This window comes from Nannobrachium achirus (genome assembly GCF_963921795.1).
Source record: "Nannobrachium achirus genome assembly, chromosome: 13".
NCBI lineage: Eukaryota > Metazoa > Chordata > Actinopteri > Myctophiformes > Myctophidae > Nannobrachium > Nannobrachium achirus.
The window spans coordinates 27,198,577-27,221,628 of record NC_137833.1 but is presented as its reverse complement, the minus strand read 5'-3'; the positions used below and the strand labels follow the sequence as shown (position 1 = coordinate 27,221,628).

Sequence of the window (23,052 nt, the reverse complement as noted above, 5' to 3'; positions counted from 1 at the left end):
TGCAGGGCACAGGAGTCACGCACTCCTCATATGTAATAGGCTGTCTTGTTTACAATCAGCCACGCTTTCCTACTCTCCATTCACAGCTCTGCTGATCATTATTACCAAAGCAGCCATGCTTTTCTACACTCCAATCATCAGAGCTCATGCTCTTAGCAGGGCGCGGCTCCTTTAAAATATGGCATCTCCATTCATTAGATGCCATATTCTTGCTACACTTCTGCTGCGCTGCTTTAGCTGCCTTCCCCACCCCAGCCTCCAGTATTTGAGCTTCCCAGCTCAAATACTATTGTGATTTTATGTCTGCTGACTCAAGACACTGTGTCAATGTATTGCCTGCCTGGCTCTTGTATACCTATACATATGTTTTTTTTTCTTAGCATTCCTTAGCATGCTGCTTAGCTAAATTTAGGGAACATCCCAAGAGCGCAGCCATTAACATCAAGCTTAACTGACTGTATTCCATTTAATAAATGGTTAACTCTGCTTTGACATGAGTGTTCCTGATTGAATAGGCATGTATCTGTTAGAGTTAAGATTAGGATAAAGATGAGATAATTTATGATAACTAGTCCTGTGCCCGGGGGGTATGCACAGCATATGAGGGATTGAATGTGGGAGTCTCAGAAGTAATTTTGGAGAACCCAGACAGGTGCCCGTTGGGCAGAACAGTCATCATTGATGTCCAGTTGTGCAATACCTGTCTGTAGTAGGCATTGTTTCAGCATGCGGCTGTTACCATGGTGGCGACACTGTGTAGTATCAGTGATGTCAGCATGCAGACAGATGGTCAGACGGACAGACATTTGGTAAATTAATAGTTAGATACGTTGGAATGAGGGGAAATGGAATGAATGTAAGTTAATGCAATTTCCCCAATTGTTTGTAACATTTTTGTGTGTGTGTGTGTGTGTGTGTGTGTGTGTGTGTGTGTGTGTGTGTGTGTGTGTGTGTGTGTGTGTGTGGTGGACATCAGGGAAGGCTCAGAGCCTGATGTAGTGGAGGTGTCCGACTCAGCGCAGGGTCCTCAACATGGAAGAGAGCGCCTCATCCAGGAGAAACGTCTGGTTGAGGTAAGGAGCTCCACTTTAGATTTTCATCTGTTTGATATGTCTTTGAGTGCTATGTATTTGATGTATTTTAGTACATAATTATGAAGGACAATTTGATCTGGTAAACTTCAAATGTCTTTTTATTCATTGTGGAAGCAATCATATTCAATATGATCAGTCAATCATCAGCCACAATCAGCCACGATTGGTGGTGTAAATACTACTGTAATATTTTACTTATGATCGCGATAATCACAATATCCCCAATATCAAAGAGATTTGGTAGAGAGTGAAAAAAGAAGTATGTTATTCCCAGGTCTGTTTTACCAATTATAGCAGGTTTATGTGCTACCAGATATGCAGCTTGGCAAATAAAAGTCGTGCAAATAAAATTGCATGACGGAGGATAATTTCACGATAAATCAAAATCTCCACGATGCCATTATTGTGGGTGTTTAACGATCATCGTCCCATCCCTGCCACCAGGCGGAGATGGCGGAGCTGCAACGGAGGTTGTCTGAGCTGCAGGAGCGCAGCCACGGCCTGGAGCAGCAGATCCAGCAGGAGGAGCAGCAGGAGGAGACGGAGGAGCTGGAGGTGTCCGTGCTGAGGAGCTGCAGCGCCCCCCAGCTGCAGGACATGAGCCGCGCCCTGCAGGACCTGATCACCTCCGAGAACCGCACGCAGATCTCCGTCTCCCCTTCACCTTCCATGCTCAGGTGAGCGCCAATGATCTCTCTGCTGAACTGCTCTTATTTCCAGGGGACGCATAGTAGAGAATGTTAAACACTTAAAGGGATATTTCACTTAGATTTCACATAATTTCAACATCTGTTCAGGCTTTTGTGAGTACACGGGACCGTTTTTACGTTGAAAAATGCATGGGCTCCCAATGTTTGGGAGTAGATTCAACATATTTCTTTAAAAGAAAATGCACTTTTTAGGGATACTTCACTTTCAAACATGTTATTTAACTCACATGTTAAATGTTATCTACTCAGGCTTTTGTGAGCACCCCAGACAGTTTTCAAGTTGCTTGGTTCAGAATTTAGACATTTGATATTTATTTTAGCAGACACACCAAAATTCAAACTCTATGATGGATTAATCAAAAACACCCCTCAAAAGTAAGGACAATATCAGTCCAAGGATGGATGTTTTTGGTGTTTTTCGATGAAGCCATTGTGGGTCCTACTAATTGCACCACAATACCCAAAAGTACACAAAAGAACACAAAAGTACACAAAACTACCCAAAAGTATACCCCAAAGTACCCAAAAGTACCCAAAAGTATACCCAAAAGTACACAAAACTACCCAAAAGTACCCAAAACGACCCCAAACTACCCAAAAGTACCCAAAAGTATACCCAAAAGTACACAAAAGTACACAAAACTACCCCAAAGTACACAAAACTACCCCAAACTACCCAAAAGTATACCCAAAATTACACAAAACTACCCCAAAGTACACAAAACTACCCCAAACTACCCAAAAGTATACCCAAAAGTACACAAAACTACCGCAAACTACACAAAAGTACACAAAAGTAGGCAAGGACCAGCACCCAGGGGGTCCCTGGTGGCCGCCCCACCACCGGGGCCCACCACGGACCCCCACGGATCCCCACAGACCTCAGCAGCGCTGGAAAAAGCAAATGAAAGAATAAGCGAATCTAGCAGATCTACAAGCTACGTGCTGCTCCACTCCACATGCCGTGGCTTGGATGGGGAGGGGTCCGCGGACCCCCACTCCTCAGGGGGGGTCCCCGGGGGTCCCTCGCCGCCGACCCTCCACCGGGGCCCCACGGAGCCCCTCGTGGACCCCCACTGTGGTCCCCCGGCAACTAGACTGTCCGGAAGGGTCTCTGGACCCAAAAGTACACAAAAGTACACAAAACTACCCAAAAGTATACCCCAAAGTACCCAAAACTACCCAAAAGTATACCCAAAACTACCCAAAACTACACAAAAGTACACAAAACTACCCAAAAAGTATACCCAAAAGTACACAAAAGTACACAAAACTACCCCAAAGTACACAAAACTACCCCAAACTACCCAAAAGTATACCCAAAAGTACACAAAAGCCTTTTCCAGCGCTGCTGAGGTCCGTGGGGGTCCGTGGAGGTCCCCGGTGGTGGGGCGGCCACCAGGGACCCCCTGGGTGCTGATCCCTGCCTACTTTTGTGTACTTTCGTGTAGTTTGGGGTAGTTTTGTGTACTTTTGTGTACTTTTGGGTATACTTTTGGGTAGTTTGGGGTAGTTTTGTGTACTTTGGGGTAGTTTTGTGTACTTTTGTGTACTTTTGGGTATACTTTTGGGTACTTTTGGGTAGTTTGGGGTAGTTTTGGGTACTTTTGGGTAGTTTTGTGTACTTTTGGGTATACTTTTGGGTACTTTTGGGTACTTTGGGGTATACTTTTGGGTAGTTTTGTGTACTTTTGTGTTCTTTTGTGTACTTTTGGGTATTGTGGTGCAATTAGTAGGACCCGCCATTGTGGTTAAAATGGGCCTGTATAGAAGGGGGAGGGGGGGGGGGTGGTCAGATAAAATGTATATAAAATATCTGAACTTAAAAATGGCCCTAAACATGATTTTTGTTTGAAGGTGCCTTGAAGTGCTTTTCTGATATTTACCGGTAGTACTGTTAACGGCCACATGGGGCTGCTAGAGATCCATGAGTTGAAGGGAAATGCTATGTTTTGCTGTATTAAAGCTGCACCATGGTATGTAACCTTTCCTGAAGTGCTGTTTACCATTGAGCTAATAGAACCTGCCAGCTTGCTCTAGGGAGAAATTGGATTTTGACCTTCAGGTCAATATTTGTGTCAAACCAGGAAACGATAGATTGATTGATTGATTGATTAATTGATTGATTGATTTAATACTTTATTAGCATTTTGCATAGGATTTAACCCGAAAGCACAACATAGACAGATCTAAATGTCTCAATAGAAAAGCAACCACCCCAATTGTAATTATATTAACATACTCTGGACAAAATAACATTTTATTCACCAAAAACAAAATTACTGAATAGAACTTAAAAGTTAGTTTTCTGGTCATTGTACCTACTGGTAATGGTTTGAATCTGTCAGTTGTCATGGAGATCTCAATGGGTCCTTATATTTGTTCCTATGTGTTAAATACATACTGTTAGTAGACGTTTTCCACACACTTTATTCATCCATTGTCATATAGGGACATTATTAATAAATTAAAGAACAGTGTCAAATGTCAAATTCAATCAAGAAAACATGATTCATTCAGAATTCTAGTAGCACTTTTATACCCTAAATTAACATTACAAAGAAATCTAGTGTGTATGTACAACGACTAGTAGGTTTACCATAAAGCATTGGTACCAATTGGTGAAAGGTTATGAAATTATATTATACACTCATGACTGTCAGTTAACACGTTCTTGTCTTGGCTCTGCATTCATTGTGGTCCGATTTGAATGAAACCTCATAGAATGGCTTCAATACCAACATACAGTAGAATGAGCAAGTTTGCAGCATTCACCATTCTGCCCTCAAGGTGAAGGTGAATGCTCAAGGTCATTTTTTACTGCACAAATTAAAATCATTTTCGTTGCTCTACCGCCTCCATTTGGGCCAACATAGTTCACCTTTCAGCATTGTACATCAAGGTCAAGCTCAAAGGTCAAGGTCACTGTCCCTCCCCCATGAAAGTGGACGGGGGACTATAAAATGCAGTCAGTGCAGTCAGCATCAAACATTGTAGACAATGTCATGCAGTTGAAATGGTGGCTCATTTATTGGACATAATTACCCTAGGGAAACTCGCCAGCATTTCCTGTGCTGGTCCTCCAGGGACCTGTATACGAATAACAGAACGCTCGCCCCAAAACATAGTTGCCTCGGGCGTCTATCCGGCGGAGCGGTTTCTGCCTGGTACTCCTAAACGTAACCTCTGTAAACTATGCCTAAACGGTTAAACCTAACCTTATTCATAACCTTAACCTCAGTAAAATGGTGCCAAAACCTAACCCTATTCCTAATCTTAGCCTCAGTAAAACTATGCCTAAACCTAAACTTATTTCTAGCCTTATCCTTAAAACAAATACAAGAATACAAGAACCGCCACACCGAGCGGTCGGCGTAAGGTCGGCTGAAAAGATTAGGGTGAGCGTGTTGTAAAGGAGTAGTTCCCCTCCAAAATGTTTTTTTTTCCTATCGATTACTCACCCCATGGAGACTTGAGTTCAATCATATATTTTTTAGTTTTTGTCGCATTCCTAAGCCAATCATTTTATTATAATAAATGTATCCCCATTGATTCCGGAAACAATGGGCCTACAAAGAGTCTCCTCAAATGTTTGGCTTAGGAATGCGACAAAAACTAAAATATATTGTTGAACTCAAGTCTCCACGAGGTGAGTAAGTCACCAACTAAAAAGTCATTTTAGTTGGTGAACTACTCCTTTAAGGCGAGCATTCCGGTTACTCTGTATACCATGAAGCTGGATTTGAGGGTTAGCGAGGTGACCTCAGGTGTAACTGCGTGTTTTCAGGGTTTCAACACGGTGGTTCACTTTGGAGACCAGGATACATTGCCATGCACATAACAGATCATCACATAAAATCACCATCAACTGACACATCAATTCAATTCTCGTAATATTCATGAGGCTTGGTGTGCCGATCGGAATCCAAACCGTTGTATTTTCCTGTGATGATTCATCACAAATCAAAGCCATTTCATTGAGCATTTGTATACCCATATCATCCCGCAACAAAGACTGATTGCTTAACATACTACCTTTGAATATGAAAGAAATAATAGCCTAACAGTGTATCTCTCTATCTTTCTCTCTCTCTTAAATTTGGGGGCATATTGCATACAAACAGGACTACATTTCAGTTCACATTTCATGATATAACTTATGCGCCTAATTTGGAGGAGAGCAGGCTACATACATTTATCAATTAGTCCTTTCTTTGACTCATACCAAAAGTCTTCTACATTTTTACTATGTCGCTAGTGGGGGATGACAAAAAAATGGTAAATGGTGCATTTGTACTGTATGGCACCTTTACATTCATACACCGATGGCAGAGGCAACCATGCAAGACACAGAAAACCTGCTCATCAGGAGCAGGTTTGAGCAGTTATGGGTTCAGTGTTTTGCTCAAGCACACTTAGGCGGAGAACCTGCCGCTCTACATCATTTCCGTCCATTTCCGTCCCCGACATGTTTACTATTTGCTTAAATCCAAAGGGAAACGTGACAAACAATTCAAGTGCTTATTTGCAGTTTCAGAGAGAAAGTGTCAAACAGTTTCATCTCATCTCCGCTTTTTCTTTTTCCTCTTTTTAATCCATGCGTCCCCTGAGATCCTCATCCCTCTCACCTACTTGAACCTGTTTTGAATTTTAATGGCTTTTCCTCCGATGCAAATGAATACTTTGCATCATATCGTCTGATGTTAATGGCCTGCGCGCTTGCGCTAGGGAAAGCCTTTTTCCGCTTCCACCGGTTAGAAATACATGTAAATTGTACTTATCGCCTTCTCAGTGGTGTGACCCACCATCTGTGGTATAATTTGATATCTGACACGTCCTCACCTCAACTGCAATGCGATGGCGATGCCTCTGATTGAAATTGCTGGCCTGAGATTGGATACTCTGCCGCACGTCTCCAGTTGTCATGCATCGGGTCATCATGTTGATTGTATCGCACCCTTCATCAACGTGTGACACTCTTCTCTAATACCGAGGTGTAATTCCCAACTGTGTCACTGGTACTGTGGTATATTAGAACAATGTGATCTGCATTTTCTGCATCTCACTGCGGGGCTGTCATGCATGTTTTAGGCTGAACGTTAGTTTGCACAACATCAGTGGTGCCATCTGACTGTTATGATATGAGACCAGTGGAACCAATAATGGACGCTTGCGGTTCCATGTGTACCCTCTCAGAGTTAGATTAACACGCTGGATTGTTGTAGGCTACTGTGCATTAGTCGTGCCTCAGGGTGACTGTTTCAGAGAGAGAGCGTGATGAATTTCATGCTCCTTTCTTTTCTATTTACTAATGAATTTATTTTTTCTGTTACCAAATACATTGTGTTCTTAATGATGGCTTTTCTTTTACATGTTAACATAATTACATAAACAAGCTATTTCTGAGATAATGCAGAGATTTAGATTAGATTTTTTCAAAACGGTAGAATATGAATCACAACATCTGATATGATATGGCACCAATACGCACAATGAGAAACAAACACATAAACACAAAAATGTATCAATATTATTAATGTGATATAATGTGAGAGATGCACTCTCTCTCTCACGCACACGCACACACCACCACAATCTCTTTGAAGGGGAGAACAGTGCATCATGGGAATTCTATCTGGTTGTGAATATTATAGACAACTAGCCCTTACCCGTTCAAAGATATGAGCTCCAAAATGATGTGCAGTGTGTGGGTTATGGGATGTGCACTGTGCATACAGTATATGAGGGATGGAAAGTAACTTTAACTGGTGCTTGCATGATAATATGTAGGAGCATCAATGTAAGAAATACCCGTTTAATGGCTACGCCCCCCCCCCCCCCCCCCCCCAGGCCCTCCACCCACCCGCCTGCGCACACACCCGCCTGCCTGCACACACACACACACACACACACACACACACACACACACACACACACACACACACACACACACACACACACACACACACACACACAGAGCTGGTTAAACATTTTGCCTCAAGCTAGATGCAGAATAGATGTGCACCATAAAAATGCTAATATACAGCATACGATTTGTGAAAGTGACAAACGGGCTTCACAGTTATGTCAGGTGTGTTCATATGCTTATGGTGATGCGATTTCAGATCAATTGCTCCAGCCACTGAGGAGAAACGCTGTGACAGACAGACACTCACTCACTCACTCACTCACTCACTCAGACATTCGCAAAATTATAGTATAGATAATCGGACTATAACTTTTGCCTTAGTCATGCAGCCCTAGATATTAATAATTGTTTAAATTAAATTGTATTTATATTGTATTCAGACAATGATCTACATTGTTGAACATACTTGGGAAATGTAAAACTTTCACATATTCAAAACATCTTAAACTCATATTTAGCCAACTGCCAGGCAGCCTTATCGAAAGCTTAGAAGATGTCTTCAATCCAACTTATTGTAGACAACCCAAAAGATAACTAAAAGCTTGGTATATTTCAGAAATGGCATGTAAGTACCGTATCAACAGATAATTACATTTTAATGCAGTTTTATTGCCTCAGTATCCTGAGATCTCTGCAATCAAGTGGAAATAATTGGTGTGTACTGTTTTGATTTCACTGCTCCATGCAATTAGCTGTGTTCAATTACACATTAACATGAAGCACCTCGCAGAGCTTAGCTAGATCACATCTGGCTTGATGTTAATTGTGATATTCTTCTCTTCTCTCTTTTGTCTTTTTTTTTACAGACTCCAGGAGCAGGAGCAGGCATTGAATCTGTCAATCAAAGAAGCTACTGCCAAAGTAAGCCTTAAAAAGAATATATATATATATGAACAGGCTTATATACATAGGTTTCCGCGGGAGTTTACTGGAGACTATCAGGACCAAACTTCCGGGTTTAACAGCAGACATACAAGCTCACGTCGCGTCGCAGATGCAACCCGTTGTGAGCTTGTAAATCGGCGGCGGAAGATCGATGCAGACGTTTGCGCAATGCACTATGGGGCGTAGGAAACTCGTGGATAGGAGTGAACAGGCTGCTATTTATCACCTGATAGGTTTCTCCAGTTGGACGTACAGGTAGTGCTTGGAAGGAACACATTATTCCAACCAGTTCCTTTCCCCTCCATCAGGCTGACCAGGGGGAGGCAGTATAGAGTCCAGATTACTGCATGTTTTTGTGAGGGTACCTACCCTAGGGGACACGGGGAGAACATGCAAACTTCTGTCCATACAGAGGCTTCATAATGTGTCACGTCACGTCACGTCACGTCACTTCACGTCACGCTACATTATGTTAAATTATCTTACATTATGTTATGTTGTTTTGCTAGCGTCGCCATCGTACTGCGAAGTATAAATGAGGCTCAAGGCTTTCTTCCAACAGCCCAGCTCTATTCCTGAAACCCTCTCAGCAGCACACAATGGCTTAAAGCTTTATGAATATCTAATGAAGATTACTAATATAAGTCAACTCAGTGAGTATCTCCTACTGACTGCCTGTCACCAGAGTATTAATTAAGCATGCCAGCCAGATGATAATGTGAAGTGTCATTGACTGTATGTGGCTGTACTTGACTGTGTGGGTGCACAGACACTAAAGCACATACATTATATTATAATGTGTTCACTTACACCCCCCCCCCCCTCCACCCATATTCTCCCTTACTAAAAAGCTTTCACAAATAGAAGGGGGCTTTTTTATGTATATTACCTTGCCACATAAAAATACTGGTCAGATGTGTGGTTTTTTTTGTGTTCTTTTTTTTATTTTTTTATAGTTGCCTGTGAAGAAATAGTACATCTACAGTGGTTGGAGTTGGTCTTCCTTTCCTAGTTCCTAGTCGTAGCCTACTCTTCCTTCTAGAAATGTAGACCACGGTTGACAAGAGTAGGCCTACTGGCTGAAGCTCATGACAGAATAGCCCCCTCCCCAGGGTAAACAGGGATTGCCTCAATCAAGGCAATTAGAAATCTGTTCTCTCACATGTTTCGGCATATGTATCCTCATTTTGCTACCATGTGGTCAGTTTGTAGCATGATAGAAAACAACACACGTGTCCTGTAGTTTAGATTTGAGGCATTTTGTTCCAAAAATGTGTTTTGCCAATATTGAGCTGCTGGTGGCTCTATAACATGCCAATGTGAAAAGGGTGGCATTTGTTCCTTGACCTAGTGGGAATGTGCTTGCAAAATTGCACGGAAATCGCAAACTGCGTTTATGATTTGGGGCATTTTGTTCAAAACGGACCAATCCTGCGAACTTTGGAAGCCAATGTAAGCCAATTAGGATGGGATATGAAATATCGGACAGATAAGTCTTGATCACATGACTATAGAGATGCTGTGGAGTGTGCATACAAGTTTTACACTGATCAGTGGAGTTATTGGTAAAAACACGAATCTGCCTGTTATAGTGCCATCATGAGGCTAACGGAAATCGCACTCTGAAATTGCACTGTGACGGATGGACTGATGGACAGGAGCGAAAACATAGTCTCGGACATGCCTTTCGGCCCGGCGGAGACAATATGCAACTGTCAAAAATCGAAATGAAGATTTCTCAAATATACTGTAACTATTATATAGTATTGTTGTTGCAAGTAATTTACATTGCAATTTAACCAGTGAACAAGTTCCATTCTCTAAAGCTAATGTAACAGTATGGAAATATGCAGTGCCATGAGTAACATCTATATTCCATCCTGTACATAGCCTGGAGCTACTATGAACATCACAAAATTGCCTCATTACCTTGTCCAAGCCTGGGGCTTTCAGAGTTATACTGTGTGTGTGTGTGTGTGTGTGTGTGTGTGTGTGTGTGTGTGTGTGTGTGTGTGTGTGTGTGTGTGTGTGTGCGTGCGTGTGAGTGTGCAATGTGCATACAGTACGTGTGTATGAGTTTGTATTTGTTCATTCCTGAATCCTGACATATAGGCCACATTTAGGGACAAATGTTGTGCATAAAACCATTGGGGTCAGCATGTTAAATTGGGGAAACAGTCATAGTATTTGACTTGTTTCATAAGGAATAGGGAATTTGGATGGTCGGATATAGAATGATTGTAAGTCAATTCAAAGTCTCCAAAAGAAAGTGTGTGTGCGTGCGTGCGTGTGCGTGCGTGCGTGTGTGTGTGTGTGTGTGTGTGTGCGCACCAGAAATGTAAACAGCCCAAGGTACAGTCAGACATTTAGGCTAAAAGGACAACACCAAAAATAAGCTCACAACACATGACATCACAGCGGCGAATACATTTGGTGTAGAGGGAAAAACGGAGGGGGAAGACAGTATAGACACCTGGAGGACAAGGTACAGTATATAGGGTATCATATTATGTGTGGCTTGCTTTAGGACAATTTGACAGAGCAGCAGCATAGAGGGAAAGAGGGAGGGAGTGGAGAGGAAGGGGGGGCAGGTCCACAATGTCACTATGCCCTCCAGAAAGCCATCGTCAGATGGCTGTGCTATGCAGTCTCCGGAGCAGAAAAGAAATATATTTATACAGATGAATCTATGCTTTCCAGGAAGAGACGGTGTGTCTATTCTACACAATCCTCCTTGTCCTCCCTTCATCAAGTTTGCATTATTGATGCTGTGATTACCTGAGTGTGACTGACATCACAATATTTATGCACCCATGTTTATAGTCAACGTCTCAGTTATATCTTTTTATAGCGTGGCTCTGTAGGATGCCAGCCGTCTAGAAGAGGGTCTGCCTGTGTGTGTGTGTCTGTCCAGGGCTAATCTAAAAAACCTATACCTTCATAGCATATTTTACCACATTCCCACATGTTTTATATAATTATTTTTTGAGCGGTGCTAACCGCTCCTACATCTGCCTGGCTTTCTGTGTATATCAGTCCATCCGTATGTCCCGCAGAGCTTATCATTGGCCAAGCTTCGCGGGACGCTTAATGAAATTAACTCATAAAACTTTAAGGCAAAGTGTATTTCACACTGAGTGTGTTTATTTTTTTATATTTAATAACTTTAGAATTGATATCATTTGATATAAATAACAAGCATTTATTGGAATGCTTAACTATCTGAGGGCCTTTTACATTAAACAAAGTTTCATTTCGGCATTTGTAAAATATACAGCAATAAATATCAATAGAACCGCCCCACCCCCACCCAAATGGGCACATTTTAAATTAAACACTTTTCTTCCCTCCCACTGCACATGACACAGGAAATGGAATGATGGCGTCTCAAAACAAACCTTTATTATTAGGTGTGAAGAGAACTCCGCTGAGGTTTTATGCATCTGAGTGGTGCACTTTGACTGTTTTCAAAACAAAGCTCAAAGCTGTGTCAGATAAGAAGCAGATGCTTCAGAAACACCCCCCACAGCCCACACACACACACACACACACACACACACACACACACACACACACACACACACACACACACACACACACACACACACACACACACACATGCACACACACCGTGCATGTACACACATGCACGCACGCACACACACACACACACGCACACACACATGCATGAAGTACATCTACAGTACATGCATGCACACATGCATGCATGCACACACGCACTCTCTCTCTCACGCACACTGTGCTGCTGTGCTATTTTGGCATTCAACTTAAGAATAAATCAGACTTTAATTCAAAGTGGATTTGGACTAAAGGAGCGTATGTGTGTGTGTGTGTGTGTGTGTGGGGGGGGGGTGTAGGGTGGGTGAGGCGGGGGGCTGCATGACAGTGTGGAGGTGTCGGCTCCTCAGGGCGCAGCTGGCACCTGAGGTGGCGCGAGCAGCAGCAGGTCCAAGACATCCACGGCCTTTTATTCCTCCATGACATTCTAACGACATCCTGTACAGGGGATTTCATATTTCCCTTGTCTAAGGAAGAAAGAAGCTCTCTTTCGTTCTTAAAGGTTATGGACAGAGTAGCGCATTAGCCCTTCACACGCCGCCCGCGTATTCAAAGCAGAAAGGACACGGGGAGCGACGGAAAGGGAGGGAAGGAAAATAATCTGTAAAGTTTAATAAGAACGAACAAACGCTGGTGGAAGAATATGAAAGGGGGGATTGGGTTTGCGAGCAAGCTGTGCATCCCTCGGGACCCTTGTGCCTGAAAGGTCAGTTTCAACAGAGCTCCTCTCTCTTCCCCTCCTCCCTGTCTCTGTCTCTCTTCCCCTGTTCACTTTCTTCTCTTCAGGTGGTCATGAGTCAGAGGCTGTCCGGCAGCCTACGGAGAAAAGTTAGCGAGGCTGAGACTCAGCTCTTGGCCCTGCATGAAGCTAAATTGGCAGCCATCTCAGGTGATCTGAACACCCCCTCCCCTCCCCTACACACACACACACACACACACACACACACACACACACACACACACACACACACACACACACACACACACACACACACACACACACACACACACACACACACACACACCTGACATTTCTCTCCTCTTTTTATTATTTACCTCATTTTCCTCCATCACTTCCCATTAGCTCGACTTAATTAAGCACATCAATGATCGGAGCCTTCTCATTAATGGGCTGGTGGAGGCTAAACGTCCTCTCCTTGCCACCGGGTTGTTGCAGGTAATGACTTCGGCAGCGCCAAGGAGCTGAGGGCTGAGATCAAGGCGGTGTGCACGGAGAGGGACCGGCTGGAGGGGCTGGCCAAGAGGCTCCATGCCCTGAGCTCCGGGAACGGCCAGGAGCTGTCCAGGATGAAGGACCAGCAGCAGCTCCTCAAGCAGGAGCTGCAGCAGAGAGCAGCCCAGCACGGTGAGTCCAACACCCACTGACCCACTGCAGTGGGCTTCAACCCTTTTCATATCAAGGTCCGTTATTTATTCGCCATTTGAGCCACGGCACCACCATTTGACGAGATTTAGCCCTCTCAGACCCAAAATGTAGAATATTTTGTTGTCGTTGAATAGGATTTTGTCCACAATTTCATGCTGTATTGATGTGATACCATAGGAGAGATAACAGGCAAACGTTAAAATAACAATTCTTCTACATTCTACTTTCTCTAATTGTGTAGACTTTAAGTAATGCAGGTGTTTAACAATAATGTAACTCTTGAGAGTGTAAAATGACCCTTACCGGTCCATTTGGTTTCATTTTACAATCTCAAGAGTTAAAGATCTTTAAGGGTCCACATTTGGTTACCAACTCTCCATCATTTAAGTGGGGACCACCTGGAGCCCCCTCAAGGATCACTGGTGGTTCCTGTACCAATGATTGAAAACCACTGGTATCATGTACTGTATAGTCACGATAGTAGAGCTGATGGAAGTTCATGTGTAGCTTAAAGATCATTGTGTTTCAGCATTATACATGCGTTATACATGTTTTACGCTTGTTCGTACTGTAAGATTAAAACTGGTTGTCTTTAGTCATCAGGTTAGACAATGGTCAAAGTTTTGGTAACGGCATGTGTTAAGTTTTGTTGCGGTTAAATTTTGGGACCAGTGACTGTGTGATCTATTTTTTATTATCTGATACTGATAGTTGTTTAGGGAGATTACAGGCAGCTGAAATATCAGCAGATAATCGTTTATTGTTATTAATATGATTTGCAAGTGATGCAAGGGAAGGGAACACTGAAGTGACAAGCCCATTGTTCTAATATTTCATTATTATAGCACGTCTCTGCACCCACTCCGAACATAATTGTAACAAAATGTGTGTTGTGGGGAATTTTGCTTATACATCCCTTCTTGAGGTAGCTCGGCGTTGAGAAATGAATGTATTTTGACAGCACCAGCTGCACTGCTACCAAACCCAGCCCATGTCAGTCAGAGAGATATTATCTCAAACAAAGGTCATTCCACTCCGAGGCTTGAAGACAGGGGAGGAAGAGGGGCGGTGGGCAGTGAATTGACGAGGCCTGGGTGGACTTCAAGACGATGGTCAGACCTGGGCTGGTGTCACATCCCCAAGGCACAGTGGCAGTGATATAACGTCCTCTTCCGTGGAGATGATTAAGACTGGGAGGATTGCATCATTATCAGCCCATTGTCTTCTGTTTGAAGGCATGTTTTAGTGTCACTAGGGGGCACCATTTCATCATTACATCCTCTGGTTTAGCTGGATTGCATTGTTTTAGGGGGATATAGTATTTATCTCATCACTTGTGAAGGATCAGATACTCCGGTTCCTGTCAATGTATGTATCCTCAAACACATGCTATGCCTCAGAAGGAATAATACAGCACCCAGGGAAACGGGAGGGCGGGAGAGGAGAATGAATCTTGGGACATGCACGTGATGTGGCTAAACAAAGGGATTGGAATCAGGTGTGTAAAACCACATCACTGTGTGGGAAGAGAATAGTGACTTAATGACTGGGTATACTGTATGTGCCTTGCTCAAGTGCTCAAAGTGGGCGACCATAATATGGCAGGACACATGAGCATGGATGACACCGAGCAGGGGTTTCATTAAGCTGTCATCCCATTGGGTAATAAGGGGCTGGCACACTAGCTCGAAATTGATAGCCCACGAACAGCACATTACCATTTGTTTAGCTTGAGGGGCTGGGGATTCTTTTTTTTTTCTTCTTCTTTTCTTCAAAGTCAAGATGGTTGCCTTCGGTTTTTTAGGCATTTCTTGCATATGATTATCGCCTGACATTAGTGTCATCGCGTGAAGCAAAAAACCCTCTCTTCTTTAAGTTCTTTTCTGAAAAGACCTATTGTCATGGTGGCATCAGTGTCAGCGTCACATCTTCAAAGGAAGCTAAGAAGAGCAGCATTTGCGAGTGCGTTAACAAGCAATGCATTGTTCGAAAATCTTTCAAAATCTTAGATCGCCTGTTGTCAGAATAATTTTGTATGTTTTTGAAAATAGGGCTTAAGTGGATAACATTCCACAGAGGCCCCTAGTTGAACATTTCAGCCCTGTGTGGCGTGGAGGCGTTTTTGGCCCGGGAGACATTATGTTGTAAATTGCCATTGGCACCAGCGTTGATGATTCCTCAGTCCTCACCCATAATGGGAGAGGTTTAATTCCCCGTTGAGAGTATAATTTAGTCCCCCAGAGAGATCTCAAGTGAGACTAAATTCACAAATAAATAATTGAACAGCTCGAGAACAAGAGTGGTAAATGACCCCCCAGGGGTCAGCACGGTCTAATGTGGACACTACACCCGAATATGAATCAGTCCCTTTTAGTGGCTTCGTTGATTCATCAAATGATTTATCTCCTCTGTGCTTAGCATCGAGCTCAGAACCCCACAGCTGTGAACTGGTGTGAGGCGATACGGCTATCTTTGAGCCTCGTGCGTTCACTCTCGAACCTTTTTTTAGTTTCATTTCGTTTTTCAAAGAACATCCTGTTGAGCCGAGCTTGCATCATCATCACCCCCTTCTTTTCGTGTATATTGCTGTCACCCCAGTGTCACCTCTGCGCAATGGGAAATGGTATTTATTTGTTGGGACGACAGTGGGATTTGAGAGCGTGTCCAGGCGACAATTCCTGCTTTGCACGCCAGTCCTGCAGCTTGGGGTGCAAGCACAAGTGGATGTGTGAAAAACGCTATCATTGTCATCCCACTCCATGTAATTAAATAACCGCGATTGCCTGTTAATGGCGCACAGACAGTAACGCAGCGGACACGTATGACTTATTCATGACTCTGCCTCTTTCAGGGTGCTTTTGTTGAGAGCTTGATGGAATGTGTGACAGCTCTCTAAAGGGCGTCTCGTGTGATTGAGAGCAGTGTAGTGGTTAACTGGGCCTGGGAGCGTATTTCCTGGTTTTTGTCTCTAATGTTGTGTCAGCTTTCACTTTGCTGCTATCCAGCAGAGAATAACGTTACATTCTGAAGTTGTCAGAGGCATAGCCTAACCTCCATAGCCCTAAAGATTAGCAAAGAAAATAAATAAAGGAAAGCGGTGTTGACAGAGCTGCTCTCGAAGCTCCCACTGCACCCTCTGGAGATGATAGTAATTTACATTAAATCTGTGTCAACTACGTTTGGGAGCTGATCTTTTCAAATTAACCAGTTACATCAGTCCTGCTGGCATTGCTAAAAATAAAGACATACCACAGCAGAGGTAGTAAAGCCCACTCTTGTGGGTGTAAAGTGGAACAAGGAATGTGAGAAGGTCTTTGAGAGGGGCGGGCTTTCAGGACAAGGCATTTTGAGTGTAGATGAGCTTCTCTTCCCCCTGTCTCTTTAGTGTCTACCCAGATTCAATCAGCAGTGAAAAAGTTCTTTCACAGCCCACAGTCAAGTAACCCTAGAGGCCTGTCTTTCTAAACAAACTCTGGTTGCTGAGTTTGATGTCAGACATGATAACAACAGTGAGTGTCACTTCAGCCAGAGGATTTCACAGCCAACACAAAATGGATATCCGCCCGTAACATTGGTTTTTGTACACAAAAGCACTGTATTTGTCAAAATGGAATGGCTTATTAGTGCATACTGCATAGCGTACATCGCAGAATATTATGCATGCTGTGCTACAGTAGCCGCATTCTGTGTGCTGGCTGTGTGCTATGCTTTGTGATCCACCTAGAGCCTTCAAGGATCCTGGGTTATTGAGTGTCTGTCAGACACATCAGTCTAGCCTGTCTCCCTCCACTCACTGCGCCGCCGGCCTGCTGTTAAGATCAGATGCATTGTGTACCATAAACACAGTAATACATTCATACAAACGTGAGTGTTTGTGCATGTTGCTGACTGTGTGTTTGTGTTACCTGCAGCGCTGTTGAGTGGGAAACAGCCCGGGCTGTGGCTGAGAGACATTAATCACAGTCAGTGGCGGTGCCTTCAACTCAATTACAAAGACACAACCATTCCTCCTCGGCCTTATTATGCCTAGCCCGTTCATAACATGTGCGTCGGTGGTTGCTGCGCTTGCATATGGAGCCGCCTCTAATTTGTTTGACGACACACGGAGGCCTCGCAGATGTTGTCGGCCACTTTCATTGTTACAAAGCAGCGAAAGAATTACTCTATTATTCACTTTCAATTAGAAAGAGGTGCAAATACCCATGCATGGTGCAGCTGCAGGTTTGAAAGCCTTGCCGTTGCTAACTCCTACAGACTCATTTAAGCACATAACAGCATCACTATGCCTTACCATGTGACGTATCTGCTCCATTTGTCTGTCTAAATTGCTGATTATAATCATTAGATACGGAGGGCATTTAAAATGTGTAATCAACATTGAATCTATTCAAGTGTAAAAAAATATTTCTTAATTGGAGTAATGAATTAGTGCTTTGACCTATGGAGTGGATGACCTTCTTGCATTAAAGTCAAGTACCACATTTTCATCATCATCTCTCGATGGTGTCTCAGTGGTGTGTTTGTATTGCAAATGAATAGCCTCTCTGATATTGGCCTGAATCTTTGGCAGTGAATGGTGATGTTTAGCGCCTGCAGAGATCATTGGCATGAGAGGAAGCTAGGCTCATGAATTTGCTAATCCAGGATCTGTGAATGCCTTTGGGAGATTTATTAATCCCTCCCAGAAGAACACTGCCTTATTTATAATAGTGACTATAAGAGTGACTCCTTTTTTCATGGGTCTTCGTATTGCAGATTTTATTCACATGACCTGCCATGCTGCCAATGACAGTACCACAATATATACTCTGTCGCAAGTAAAAGTTCTGAATTCAAACTTTTACTTGAGCAGAAGAATTGGCATCAAAATACACTTAAAGTACCTTAAGGTAATCATTACGCAGAATGCTTAAAGGGATATTCCACTTTCAAAAAAACGTTTGGCTAATTTTATCGTCTACTCAGGCTTTTCTGAACACCCTGGACAGTTTTTAATTTGCTTGATTCAATATTTAGATATTTGATATTCATTTTATCAGCCCATTCCTATACAAACCCATTGTAACTTCAAACTCCATTTTAACTATGATAGATTCATCAAAAACACCCGTCTTTTATCTGGTGACTCATACTACCCTCCTAATATGTGAGCTGGCCATGTTTTTTGGATATCCTTTTATTAATTTATTATAATATAAATGTATTTTTAATAATTATTTGGGGGGAAAAAAAGTTATACAATAAAAGAAAATAAAAAAAAAATGAAAAAAGTTATCCAAAAAACATGGCCAGCTCACGTATTAGGAGTATAGTATGAGTCACCAGAAAAAAAGACAGTGTTTTTGATGAATCATCGAGTTTGAAGTTACAATGGGTTTGTATACAGTAGGAATGGAGTGTCTGATAAAATGAATATCAAATATCTAAATATTGAATCAAGCAAATTAAAAATTGTCCAGGGTGTTCACAAAAGCCTGAGTGGACGATAAAATGTAAAACGTTTTTTTGAAAGTGGAATATCCCTTTAAGTGCCAAAAGGTGTCAAAATCTTTCAAAAATAGCAGATCTACTAGCTACAATGCAGCTACTTTTGAAAAGATTTAGTGTAAAACATGGCTTAATTGCAATTGGTGTTTTGTAATAATCGAAATCTACAAAGTAGCTTGCAACTGAGTTTTCAAATAATTGTAGTGGAGTATAAAGTACAATATGTGCCTCTGAGATGTAGTGGAGTAGAAGTATAAAGTAAAAAAAATACCTTAAATTGTACTAAGGTTCACTACTTGAGTAAACGTACTTACGTACTAACGTTACTTTCCACCACTGACTGGAAATGCATGGATCACCCTGTGCTCTGGTCCCTTTCAAGCACAGGAGGGGGCATACTACTGTCATCCTGCTCCACCATGCTGCATCCCTGTGCTGTGCCTCAAATATCACTGTATAAAGAGCATATTGTTTTCTTCTGTCAGAGAAGAGGCTGGCTGTTGCAACAATACTAAAAACGTTATTTGGGAATTGAGGGAAAAGGCCTATAGTTTCTGCCTAAATACTATTTCTGCCCAGGTCCTGGGCAATAATATGATATCTATATTGTGATGAGACTGTAGCTATCTTTGGATTTTGTATATTGTTATGATGAAATGGTGTTGTCTTTTTTATAACACACCTGGAGTATTTATTTATTTAGTGCTATTAATTAGCATGAATTTAAATGGATAGTTCACCTCTAAAATGACTTATATTCTATCGATTACTCACCCCCACCCCCTTCAAGGATATAATTTTGTTTTTATTGTATTCCTAAACCACCAATTTGAGGAGACTCTTTGTGCACAGGGAGCGCCCATGCAGGCCCAGAGCTGGTGTCCATTTTTCTGGGAAAGCAGAGCCATGGTCTCAATCCAGGCTGACCCCAGTGGCCAGTATGTCGCCCACATCACCCTGCTCTAGATAATTCATAAATGTTCCCAAAACCTCTTTAAAGGTATCATATTTACCCCTGACTGTATAAGTGATCCTTTCCATTGATAGCGAAGATGTCATTTCTCTCAACCATTGACCATTGAACTATACCTTTAAACTGCTGTTTGTGTCATGAGTACATCCACACAGAACGTGAATATTACATATTACTTTTTAAACAGGGTTGATTTTTCACCATGAATAAAAGCATCAGCAGATGTGAAATATTTGCCAATGCCTATTTATGGTTTATTCACCACACTTCCAGTGTGTAAGGTAACTTACCTGGATGTTCTAGCTGTCTTATTATTTGCCTTTACCCACTTAGTTATTATATAGGCATTAATGATGATAATTGATCAACAAATGTCATTGCCATGGCCATATAATTATAGGCGACAACGTCCCAAAATGATCAACAAAATCATCTTTTACAAACTACAAACTTTTTCGCTATTTTAGATTTTATTTTTTTCAAAGTAGGCCTATAAAATAATGCTCTAGTATTTTTGCCAGACCCATGAAATGGGTAGGCCTACATAAGCAAATGTCGGTCTGTCCCTTTTCTATATAAAGGGTATATATGATGATGACATGATGATGACATGCCTACAAAAGGCATGATGTCATAAATGATGATGACAGACAGGGGGTTGGCAGAACCGGGGCCTGGCACAACCAGGTTGACCTGGCCTAGTTTTAATAGATGCCAGAGGAGTGAGAGGAGAACTAGTACTGTACTTTATGTCACCTCTCGTCTGTACACACCCCATACCTTTGGCAGCGGGTTTAATACGGCCCATGTATTATTCAGTGGCTGTGTCAACTGAGCAGAGCATGGATATAGGCTGACATAGGCTCTGTCAGGTGGGATCGGATCTCAGACGGCAATTAGAGAGGTGGTAAGTGAGTCGTCTGGTCCACACATACAACATAATGCCATAATTTACCACACATATGTGATATCTATTCCACTGGCCGTGTTCTCTCTGAGCCTATTTGTCCATTTTCAATGGAAATGACAAGCAGGTATGATCTCTCTCTCTCTCTCTCTCTCTCTCTCTCTCTCTCCTCTCTCTCTCTCTCTCTCTCTCTCACTCCTCCCCTCTCTCTCTTGCCTCTTGAATGGTCTCCCAATGCCCAGGATCTGAGAGAAGAAACAAAATTAGACAGGGGAGTACACAAACATACTGTAACAGTTAGGAAATCCAGCTGTAATGATGTGTTGTATTAAAAAAAATAAAGTGTGCCTGCGTGTTTGTGTTCATGTGTGTTCTTGTGTGACACATAACGCTGTTTCTCTCTGGAATCCATATTGCTATTCTCTTCCTGTCCCCCACTGTGCCCACCCCCCAACATGTCTCATCCTGGAGTCATTGCTGTCTAATAACCACCACCGGAGACAATAATACAAATTAGACTTCAGAAGCCCAGTGTGATTCTCATTTCAGGCTGGAGACCCAATTAGGTTTCTATCTGTCTCTGTGTGCGTCCCACCGAACGTGAGTGGAAGGGAGGGTGTAGAGAAATGCACAGAATATAAGTGGTTGGTGAATCGTACATGTTTTGAAATGTGACAGACTTGTGTGTGTGTGCGTGCATGCGTGCATGTGTAAGTGTGTGTGTGCCACACAGAATTCCACAATGTGATCTACAATGCTTTAGTAAATATTATTTCTGTGTGTGTGTGTGTGTGTGTGTGTGTGTGTGTGTGTGTGTGTGTGTGTGTGTGTGTGTGTGTGTGTGTGTGTGTGTGTGTGTGTGTGTGCGCGTGCGTGCGTGCGTGCGTGTGCTCGCTCGCACATGCACACAAGTGCATGTCTTTCTGTGTGTCTGCATGTATCGAGTGTCTACATGACTGCGTTGGGTGCATGCGCGAGACAGTGTATGCATCCACGATATGGACGGAGTGAATTTTGTTTAAATGCATCGTATTGCGTCGGAGGCTGGGCGCTGCAGGGGGTAGTAGTGTGTCTGTTCTCATGTTTCATTCATGAGCTCATTAACAACGCTCACATTCCCCTCCTCTGCGAGAAGGAGAGCTCCGGAGGAAGCCACCCAGGCCGGGTGTGTGTCTGCTTCCTCAGGCGCAGAGTGCTGGCTGGCAGCAGATGGAGGGCAGCAGGCAAAACACCAGCTACGCGTCCAACCTCGTGCCCCTCAAAGAAAGAACTGGCATGGCATTAAGGGCCTTGTGTGCCGCCGTGGTCGTATTTCCTTCCAGCCCCCGTGGGCCAGTTCTCATTCAGGGGTTGAGAGAGCGATCTCGTGCCCTCGCATCCATGTCAGTGTTCATATGAACAGTAGCAAATATATTTTTAATTTGAACTTAATGTATTTTTAAATTCAACCCTGGGTGTGAGTAGAAAATGTAACCAAACGGACCCGTTACGTTTGTTCATTCTCTTAAATTAAATTATTTATAATTTAACACTGAGGATTTCATTGTGTTGTAGCGAGACACAGCTGGGCTTCTCTGGTTGTTGTTTTTTTTCGCACCTTTTTTCTTTCTTTCTTTCTTTCTTTTTTTTAACACATGTCTGCAACAACAACCATATAACGTCTACAGTACCTCTCCTAATAGCGTCCACATTGCAGTCATCAATAACGACTTGGTTGGGTTTTAATGGCGATGGAGCTGTGATTTGTTGCTAGGATACCCCTGCCGTGGGCAATACAAGTGGCAAATGAAGTGTAAGTAACAGGCGTCTCTCTTTCTCCCTCTTTCTCTCTCTCTCACTCTCTCTCACACTCTCTCTCTCTCTCTCTCTCTCTCTCTCTCTCTCTCTCTGTACAGAGAGCAGACTGAAAGAGAACACCACAAAGTACATTGAGCTACTGGAGGACAGATTGCACAGGTAAGAGTGCTGTTGTGTTCTCTCTCCTTACACTTCCCTCCCTTTCTCCCTCGTTCCATTGCCCCACTCATCTCTCTGTGCTCCTTCTCTTTTCTACCTCCGTGGTAAAGTTGCCAACACATTACTACTTTCCTGTCGAACCACA

At 42.8% G+C, this 23,052-nt stretch overlaps 1 protein-coding gene across 1 annotated transcript in view; it reads left to right on the top strand.

Annotated features, from left to right (window-relative positions):
- disc1 (DISC1 scaffold protein) overlaps positions 1-23,052 on the top strand; it is a gene marked incomplete at its 5' end in the record, with an annotated part of 64,296 nt that overhangs the window by 13,161 nt on the left and 28,083 nt on the right. The window contains 6 exons of the mRNA XM_080740654.1: positions 977-1,073; positions 1,539-1,771; positions 8,540-8,594; positions 12,984-13,086; positions 13,375-13,563; positions 22,847-22,907. Coding sequence (XP_080596780.1) covers positions 977-1,073; positions 1,539-1,771; positions 8,540-8,594; positions 12,984-13,086; positions 13,375-13,563; positions 22,847-22,907 — 738 coding nt within the window. The remainder of the gene's footprint in view (positions 1-976; positions 1,074-1,538; positions 1,772-8,539; positions 8,595-12,983; positions 13,087-13,374; positions 13,564-22,846; positions 22,908-23,052) is intronic.